Source organism: Impatiens glandulifera, chromosome 1 (genome assembly GCF_907164915.1).
Source record: "Impatiens glandulifera chromosome 1, dImpGla2.1, whole genome shotgun sequence".
Classification (NCBI taxonomy): Eukaryota; Viridiplantae; Streptophyta; class Magnoliopsida; order Ericales; family Balsaminaceae; genus Impatiens; species Impatiens glandulifera.
In genome coordinates this window covers 77,109,313-77,119,802 of record NC_061862.1, presented here as the reverse complement: position 1 = coordinate 77,119,802, position 10,490 = coordinate 77,109,313, and the positions used below count along the sequence as shown (strand labels likewise).

Genomic DNA, 10,490 nt, shown 5'->3' with positions numbered 1-10,490 from the left:
TATATATATATATATATATATATATATATATATATATATATATATATATATATATATATATTATATATATAAGCAATGATAATTACTATTCGATTGAGGGACAGGTAAATATACATATCTACCCCAAACGGACAAAGGTAAAATCCATACAACAATAGCGGCCGGAGTTAATGAAGAAATGATATAAATGGAAAGACGAAATTTAAAATAGTGAGAGAAACTAGCTAAAGAGTGTGAGAAAATTATATATTATTATAAATCCTGGTTAAGTTCCACATTTTAGCTAGAAGAAAAAGATGGCTACGAAACCAGGGATTCTAACTGACTGGCCATGGAAGAACCTTGGAAACTTCAAGGTGCATTCTTTTTTACTTCTTTCTTCAAACCCTAAACCTAAATCATGACTTCATAGTATTTTTCATTTAAAAAAAACTATATCTTCATATGGGGTTAATTATAACGTCGTGGACATGTTGGATTGAAATCATGTCTTTTAATATTGTTTTTGCCAACTTTCACAAAAAAAGTAAAATATCTTTGTAATGGATTAAAGTGCTATCTATGTATAAGAAGTATTAGAACATAAAAGAACTCGTTTCTATAATTAAGGTCTTGTTTCGAGTTGTAGCACCGGGACTATTTTCAAAACAATAAAATAAATGTTAGTTTCGAATCCACTTCATCTAGTTCGAGTTGGGAGTTACCCGTTAATTTATTTATGAGCATTATTTATATATATGATGAGAAAATGTGTTTTTGTTTGCAGTATGTGATATTGGCACCATTTGTGGTTCACAGCTTCTACTCATTTTTTGTGACAAATAAGGAGACTCGAGACATGACAAATTTACTCATTTTTCCATTCTTACTCTCGAGGATTATTCATAACCTGATTTGGATATCATTTTCTCGCCATCGAACCGCCAAGGCTACCAACCGGATTCTTCATAGGAGCATTGAGTTTGATCAAGTTGATCGGGAAAGCAATTGGTACATCAATACCTTCCCTCATATTTCATGCTAGTTTGTGAAATCAAAACTTTATTTAAAAAAGAATGAAATAAGATAAATAGCTAGACAATAAATAAATAAATAAATAAATAAATAAATAAATAAATAAATAAATACCTAAAATAGAAAATTATCCCCACCAAAAAGAATGTAGTAATCCTATCTATCCATGAATAAGGGTCCCCAATCTTCCTAATGTTGAAAAGTGATAAATATAATGGGCCCAAGTTTTAACTAGAAAAAATATTAGAATTTTTTTTATTTATTTATGTTTTTTTTTTTATATCTTGGAGATAAAAAATTTAAACATAATTTGAGTAGACATATATTCATAACTTTTTTATATATATATTTCTCGAAACTCATCTAGATCAAACTAAAAAAAAAAAAAAAAAAAAAAAAAAAAAAAATAATTATCATCAATCTTTCATTTTTAATTTAAGATATTTTTTTATAACGGTACTTTTATATAATAGAAACTAAACACTAGTCTTCCTACTTTAAAATTTTAGATTCAACTGGTTATATTCTTTTCGATAATGATCAAATTTCACATTTCTTAGTATTATACATATCAATTAGATGTTCTAACACAAAATCTTTTAATGTCAAACGAATTACAATGAATTTGTAATATTTTCTAAGTTAAAATAATCTTTTAATAGACTATCTCTTTTTAGGTGATCTATTAAAAATCATTATCTATTTTAACAAGACATTATTCTTCTTGTTAAATTTCGACTAGTTGTAACATATTTATCTTGATCTTGTTCTTATTATAACTAAGATCTAAATGATTTAGATAAAACATATCAAATAAAATTAAAAATAGAACTTTATTAATTCATTTTTTCTTTTAATTAAATTGTTATCGACCTTAAAACAAAATTTTCAATTCAGTTTTTTATCATTTTTTTTGGTCGACAACTTTAAACACATCATTAACTTTAAAATATGAGAAACTAAAGATTTGTAATATTCTTATCATACAAATTCTTCACTTCTTAGAAAGAAAAAATTGACACTTTCAATATGATAATTTTACATTAATTGTAGAAAAAATTATAAGTTATCACTTTTTTGCGATAATTTAGATAGGATAATTAAAAAATGTTTTATTAATGACACTTTCTTCTTAAATGATTTAGGAGGTGGCCCCGTCCCATTAAAAATTTATTATATTTGACTTGGTGAAGGCTAAAATAATTTCATATAAACTATAATTCATTAATCTAGTAAAAATAAATTAATTCTGAAAATTTCATAAATTATATTTAATTATTTCCCTATTGTTGAAATGTCGAGTTTGGCTTACAAGAATAAAAAAAGTTAATGATTGATAATTATATTTAAGTTATTTGAACTTATGATAATTAAAAAAAAAGAGCAAATTTATTCTAGTTTGTTAAGGAATGTGTCTATTTTATTTATTTATTTATTGACTAGATACAAAATGAGATTGACTTATTTTTTCACATAATTGCATAACTAGTTTTTTATTTTTATTTTCTGAAAAGAGCATATAAGGATATTAATGGTAGATTTACTTTTGAGTCCTTTGGTCTCCGAATTGGTGCAGGGACTTAGCTGGTTCACAACTTTTTACAGTTGGCAATATTAATATATATATACTATATATATATATTTTTTTTTTTATAATTTGACCATTTCAATAAATAAAACTCAATCAAATCATTTTATTCTTTTATTATCTATCTAATTACTTGATTTATTAAACAACTTATTAAAATATAATATATTTTAAATTATTTTTTTTATTATATTATTATATATTAATAAACTTTAATTTTTCTTATTAAAAAATTATACATTCTCAAACTCATCGTCAATTATAATAATTTTAAATAATTCAAATATAAAAAAACCCAAAAACATTTTATCTGTCTTTAATTTTCAGTTACATTGTACTGAATTGACATTGATTATATATATATATATATATATATATATATATATATATATATATATATATATATATATATATATATATATATATATATATATGCTTTTTTATTTGTTTTAAAATAATTTTAAATTTAATTAAATGTTATTTTACTTTGTTTTTTATTAACTAAATTATTTAATTTATTAATTAAAATACAATATTTTTTAAAATTAATTTATTATAATATATTAAAATCTTTTGATTTGTTTTACCAATAAAAATTCACTTTTTTCAAAATTTACCATAAATAATTTAAAAAAAAAAAAACTAAAGAAGGCCTTCAAACTCATTATATTTTTGTTAAAAGAATTAATGAAGACTTCACTGACATTTTTCTAAAAAAATAAATCATATTTCAAACAAAATATATATATATATATATATATATATTTAATTTTAAGAATTTAAAACCATTCAACAATTATAACTATGTTAATAATATAAATTGAATTTCAAATCGTTTCGTCACTTAATATATATATATATATAAAGTTTACTATGGTGGCCAAGTGTTAAAAATCGACTTAAAAGACTAAAAGATCACGGGTTTAATTTTATTTGAAAGTGTTTTGAGTTTAAGAGAGTTATGGCGGTGGGTGTCATGCTAATTCTCCTTTATTTCAAAAAAAAAAAAACTTAGAGTTCTTTTGAATTTTTTGTTTATATTTTATTAAAAAAAACTATTTTTATAATATTATTATTATTCTATCCATTAAACGATTTATAAACTAAAATATTAAAATTACTTTATTTTATTTTATTCAAATTAAATTTTAAAATAAAAACTTTTAATATTCATTTTATAAATTTCCATAATGACCTATTTAGTATCAAATAAGACTAAAAAAAACTACTTTAAGCCCAACAACTTGAAGGTTATTAAAGCTATGAGAAGGAAAATTGGGGAAGAAAACTATAAAAAGAATGACATGGATTTAATGGTTGGAAAAAAAAAAATTTGTGAGGAAAGAGAGAATGAGAGAAATTATTTTATTATGCTACTACTTCATTCTCTCTTCCTTCCAAATTCATTTGTCTGTCATTTTTCTATTATAATATTTTTTTTTTAATAGATTGAGAATATTTTAGTTTTTTTTTCAACAATTTGAAAGAAATAGTGGATTATCAAATAATTAACCCAATCCGAACACGGTGATACTAGATTTTATCTAGAATAATCTTGTTTGAAATGGATTAATTTTGATCATTAGTCTCTTCATGACTAGCTTGATTGAGATTAATTATCAGAATCACCTCTCAAACCTAGCAAACCCTAATTGTGTGATTTGATAGTAAATAGAACAAGGGTTTGTTGTTTAATTAATATATCTAAATAGTTTTGTTTTGGATGCAGGGATGACCAGATTCTTCTAACTGGAATTATGTTCTATCTAGTGCATATGATGGTCCATCAAGCATCTCATCTGCCACTATGGAATACAAATGGTTTAGTCCTCACAATATTTCTTCACATGGGTCCTGTTGAATTCCTCTATTATTGGCTCCATAGGGCTCTTCATTATCATTTTCTCTATTCGCGATACCATTCTCATCACCATTCGTCCATCGTCACCGAGCCCATTACATGTAAGTCACGACCCTTCTCGTTTTCTCTTGTAATTATTAATCGAACATGCCCTAATCGAGTTTTTCTTTAATGATTTTTTTTTTGTTTATTTTCAGCCGTTATTCACCCCTTTATTGAGGAGGTATCATATTTCTTGCTATTTGCAATACCTATGATGGGTACCGTTCTCATGGGAATAGGGTCTATCACGGGTTTGTTTGGTTACATCACTTACATTGACTTCATGAATAACATGGGTCATTGCAATTTTGAGTTCATTCCAAAATGGCTCTTCTCGGTTCTACCCCCTCTTAAGTACCTCATGTATACTCCCTCGTAAGTTATATTAATAAAAGATATATTGGTTTTATTCAATAATTAGTCTAGTTTTCTTATTATTTTGACATAATGGTACTCTTCTTTGTTTGGTGTAGGTTTCATTCACTACATCACACTCAATTCAGGACTAACTATTCACTTTACATGCCCATCTACGATTACATCTATGGTACTATGGACCCGTCCTCTGACTCGTTACAAGAGAAATCTTTAGCGGGGAAGGAAGAATCGCCTGATGTGGTACACCTTACGCATCTGACTACGCCCGAATCCATCTACCACCTCCGGCTAGGGTTTGCGTCTTTGGCATCAATGCCTTTAGAAGGAACAAGATGGTACCATTGGTTTTTGTGGCCTATCACATGTTGGTCAATGTTGATAACTTGTATCTATGGTCATACCTTCATTGTGGAAACAAATGTCCTTGATAAGCTTAAATTACATTCTTGGACAATACCAAGATACAACATGCAAGTGAGAACTCATTAATATTCTTAGTTCATTATATATATATATAATTTCATTTATTTATTTTTCATTAATTTGGCGCATGACTTTTGTTATAGTACTACTTTCAATGGCAAAAACAAGCGATCAACAATTTAATCGAAGAGGCCATATTGGAAGCGGAGGCGAATGGTGTCAAAGTTATGAGTCTAGGCCTTCTAAACCAGGCAAGATAATCAATCTTTATATAATACTAATCTGATATTTTAATTCCTTTGATCTAACTATATATATATGCATCATTTTAATTACTTGTAGGGAGATGAACTCAATAACCATGGAGAGCTCTATATAAGGAGGAACCCTAAACTTAACATAAAAGTTGTGGATGGAAGTAGTTTAATGGTGGCTATTGTACTTAATAGCATTCCCAAAGGAACAAGACAAGTCCTACTCATAGGAAAACTCAACAAAGTGGCTTATTCCCTTGCCTCTATCTTACTCCAAAAGGGCATCCAAGTATGTATATTTTGATCCCTAAGCCCACTTTTTTTACCTAGTTAGTTTCTTCTACACTAATTAAAGTTTGAGCAATTAATTGTAACACTTTTTTAAACCTCAAATTAAAATAGGGAACCATGTGATAGTTTGTCCTGTATTCCGTGCCCACTCACAATAAGGGTTGAAATGATTAAAAAAATACATTTTCAATCCTCCCGGTAAGGGACATCGGACCAAATGGTCACATGGAATCCCAACTAATTAAAATAGTCTAACAACTAGTTTGATATGAGCTTTTGAGATTTTTATCTAACATTTTATAAAAATTTCTTTATTACATTATACTATATGGATTTGATTGGTCCCAAATTAAATTAATTTGTGGATACTATGTTATCTTTAATATTATTCAAACTTATGCTGACAGGTGGCCTTGTCATACGAGGATGATTATGAAAAGATTAAGCTTAGGACCAAATTCTCAGAAAATCTCCTATTTTCAAGGACCTACTCTCAAATGGTCGGTATTTTCATTTTTATCCTACAATAATTGGTTTTATTTATTTATTCATGAGGATGCACATAGGTATTATTGTTTTTGTTTGGATTTAGATTAGGGATAAAAATGCTAATTATTTGATTATTTTCTGTGAAAATAATAAACTTGTCCTTAATCAAACACATTTAAAAAATGGAAATCAATTTGAACTTTATTGGGTTATTTAACTAATTTTGACTGGTTAGGGTTATGAAAAAAATGGGTTAGGGTGAAAAAATCAAAAAGTATTAATATTTAGTGGAAAATTAATAATTTTTATAAATAGAAAGTATTTTGATTGATAAAATGATTGATTTAATTATGTTTTTCTTATTATGATTCTTTATATAATCATTAAACAGTCTAAGATTTCAAGACCTACTCCAAAATGATGAGTAACCCTTTTGAACATACTTTTAATAAATTTTATTTTAAATGTATTTGAAAACATTAACAAAACTGTTTTCAAATATGGCAGATAATGAGTTTGAATTTATATGTATTTAGATTATAGTTTTAGAAATTATCTTTAGAATTTCTCAACATTCTTAAGGTGAGATGATCCAAAAACCTTATATTATCCTATTCATTTGGGCATTTTCTTTTCTTCTGTTTTTAATGAAAGGATCATTTTATAATGAATATTTGTAGGTATGGTTAGTAGGAGATGGACAAAATGAAAAAGAGCAATTTAAGGCAAAAAAAGGAACATTATTTATCCCTTTTTCTCAATTCCCACCAAAGAATTTGCGCGATAAAGATTGTTTCTACCGTACCACCCCATCAATGACGGCTCCCTCTACACTAAAAAACGTTCACTCTTGTGAGGTAAACGAGGTTCATCAAAAGTTAAGATAAATTTATCGTGCTTTCTAGTACTCTATATAATTGTTTTTTTACAGAATTGGCTGCCGAGGAGGGTTATGAGCGCTACTAGGGTTACAGGCATAGTTCATGCTCTCGAAGGGTGGAAAAAACACGAGTGTGGTGACTCAATGCTCGATGTTAAAGAGGTTTGGGAGGCCAGTCTTCGCCATGGATTCCGCCCTGTTTCTTAAACGGGTTGACCCGCAAAAAATCTACTAAATCTAAAGGTTGTTTAATTATGGTCATGAGTTTGGTTTTAAGGCATGTGTATTATTATTTAAATGTTTAAAACTGTAATGTGAACTGCTTAACTCCTTTGTTGACTCATGTTGATGGGTTATTGGGCATTTATCTTATTAGTTAATTATCCTAAAATTTTAAATGATTAATGATGATTATCTAAGTCTTTATTGGAATAGTTTTATTTAAAAACACTTCTTTATGAGATTGTGATCATTCTTTTGCCATAAAGTATGATTTATTTTTTATTTTTAAATAAGAATAACTAGCATAGCATGACATCATGACTCTCTGCTTATTGAAAATTAGAATATGGTTAAACTATCACTTACAAATTTTATTTTCAAATAATCATATTTTTAATAATAACAATATATATTATAGAAATAGAAATTGTGATTAATTTAATCGAAAAAATCTACTACAAATTAGAGCAAATCGCGGCAGTAATCTCATTACAAAGAGAATTACCAACCTGCCGGAGAATTTTCCGACAAATCGAAAGGAAAAAGATTAAATTAGTCAAACTGTCATCTTCTCCATCTTTCCGGCGAATCAAACGGTGGATAACTTCACATCTACAGATCGGACACGTGGAGCTATACCCATTAATCCACGTATCAATACAATCAACATGAAAACAGTGGCCGCACTTTGGCAATCTCCGGCACCGGTCGCCGGCGACGATATCTTTAAGGCACACAGTACAATATAGATCAGGATCAGATGAAACGCCTTTTGTGAAGATGAAGACTGCGGGCTCATGATTGTTACGGTGGACCCGCCGGTAGATTAGTCGGAGACAGAGTAGGGCGGCGATGGCAATCACGGCTGCGTCAAAATTGTTCAACATTCTCTCTCTAATATATATTTTTCTTTCTTTTCTTAGTAGTCAATAAATTGATTTTTATAATGAAATGTATAAAATATTTATAATGAATGTTAAGTTATGATGGAAACTTAAAGGAAGTTTCTTAAGATAGTAAGTACAGTATATATGTTTATTTAAAACTTGTTTTCTGTAATTTTAAATTTACTTTAAATAGTTGGTATTTTATAAATCTTATCATTTCATCTAAAAATAAACATGTTTCTAATAATAGATAAATCTTATTTTTTTTTTCAAAAAATAAAACAAACACTAATTAAAAAAGCATTTGTATTCCTCAAGTGGGGGGCTGCAAACTCTTTGAGTAGGGCTTGTTTGATTAGATGGTTGATTTAAAGGGGAAAAAATGACAATTTTATTTAGAAAGTTGGATGTAAGTGTTAAATTTGTTTATTAAAATATAAAATTTTATTTATGTATACAAACTTGTTAAAAAGTGTCAAATTTATTAAACTTAACAAAAATTGATAACGATATTAAAATTTCATCAAAGTTATTCCTACCATTGTCATATCCACGTCATACATATTAACTTTATTATCAAACCTTTTTTTCTTCAAACAGACTTTATCATTTAAAAAACTAAATAAAAATAAAATATTATCTCTTTAATTTTTTCTCATCATCTCCAACCTCTACAAACTGCATCACCCGCCTCCTACCTGGCTACTCCTCAAACTACATCCATTTGTCTCTTCCATTTCATTAAACTCATTTTTGTTCTAACTGTCAAATTCAACAATAATTTTTATTCAATCGAAAAACTCATTCTCAAACCCAAAAGAATATTCTTATAATATTTTTTCTTACCTCAACTTTTATAACTTTTTAAAATCACACATATATTTTACAAATTTATAAATTACAACACAATATTATAATATCATCAAAATATTTTAAACTTAATTATAAAAATTTATTAAAAATTCAAAAATTACAATACACGAACACAAAAAAATACATAATTTTTAATATGAGAAATGATTAGGTGAGAGAATTTGGTGAGGGAATGACTTGACATAATCTTATTTGCTGAAAAAATCAAATAATTTCTCTCTTTTCTCTCTTTCCTCCCACTTTTATATTTTTCAACCAATGAAGGTAATGTCAAGTCATTCCCTCACAAAATTCCCTCACCAAATTCACTCTCTCTATCACTTCTCTTTTAATATTATTATAATTTTTTAAAAATATATTATAAATTTATGTTACATAAAAAATATTATATAAATAAATTAAATTAAATTAATAATTATATAAATAAACTTAATATAAAATATAGGATAAAAATAAAACATATAAACAAATAAAACATAAACATATAAACAAATTAAAATATAAATAACTTATATAAATTAATATATATATATATATATATATATATATATATATACACGCCTGTAAACAGTGGTAACGCGTGCTTTTGAAAGAGAAATTGGGATATTCCATTTTGCGTATCCGTTTGGCGTTCGGTTGGAACTAATAATCTCATTTTGGGAATGAGTTTACAGCTCCATTGGAGTTGCTTTAAATGGGATTAACAGCTCCAATTGTACGTCAAACGCAAACCCAATTTGCGATATCTCAAATTTTCTCTCCAAAGCACTCATATTTACGTTACTACGGTAGCAAACGCATAATTTTTTTTTTTTACATTTTAACCCTTCAATTTTGTTTTATCAATTTTATATATTAAATTTATTTATATAATTAATTTATATAAATTATTTATATTTTAATTTATTTATATGTTTTATTTGTTTATATTTTTATTTTTATCCTATATTTTATATTAAACTTATTTATATAATTATTAATTTAATTAATTTATATAATATTTTTTATATAACATAAATTTATAATAATATTTTAAAAAAATAAAATTATAATAATATTAAAAAATAAAATTACTTTAAAATATATATATATATATATATATAATATTTTTAATAAATTTTATAATTAATTTATATTTAAGTTTAAAATATTTGAATGATATTATAATATTGTGGTGTAATTTATAGGTTTGTAAAGTATATGGGTGATATTAAAAAGTTATAAAAGTTGATGTAAGAAAGAATATTATAAGAATATTCTTTTGAGTTTGAGAATGAATTTTTCGGCG

At 26.2% G+C, this 10,490-nt stretch overlaps 2 protein-coding genes across 2 annotated transcripts; one reads left to right on the top strand and one right to left on the bottom strand.

Annotated features, from left to right (window-relative positions):
• The first annotated feature begins 296 nt into the window (after nt 1–296).
• On the top strand, nt 297–7,548 carry LOC124933080 (very-long-chain aldehyde decarbonylase CER1-like). The gene is made up of 10 exons (XM_047473810.1): nt 297–356; nt 767–990; nt 4,332–4,564; nt 4,661–4,880; nt 4,979–5,357; nt 5,450–5,557; nt 5,649–5,849; nt 6,259–6,351; nt 7,021–7,197; nt 7,272–7,548. The coding sequence occupies exons 1-10, from the start codon at nt 297–299 to the stop codon at nt 7,425–7,427; spliced, it is 1,851 nt and encodes a 616-aa protein (XP_047329766.1). The 3' UTR covers nt 7,428–7,548.
• Nucleotides 7,549–7,897: 349 nt separating this feature from the next.
• Nucleotides 7,898–8,329, bottom strand: LOC124933069 (RING-H2 finger protein ATL8-like). The gene has a single exon (XM_047473800.1). It carries the CDS (start codon nt 8,327–8,329, stop codon nt 7,898–7,900), a length of 432 nt encoding a protein of 143 aa, XP_047329756.1.
• Between the last annotated feature and the right edge of the window lie 2,161 nt (nt 8,330–10,490).

Bases quoted from the DNA above. Each gene is read 5' to 3' on its own strand.
- LOC124933080 (XM_047473810.1), top strand. From the start codon at position 297: ATGGCTACGAAACCAGGGATTCTAACTGACTGGCCATGGAAGAACCTT. The intron at 5,358-5,449 runs GTGAGAACTCAT...CTTTTGTTATAG, and splicing joins TACCAAGATACAACATGCAA to TACTACTTTCAATGGCAAAA. The intron at 5,850-6,258 runs GTATGTATATTT...TTATGCTGACAG, and splicing joins TACTCCAAAAGGGCATCCAA to GTGGCCTTGTCATACGAGGA.
- LOC124933069 (XM_047473800.1), bottom strand. From the start codon at position 8,329: ATGTTGAACAATTTTGACGCAGCCGTGATTGCCATCGCCGCCCTACTC.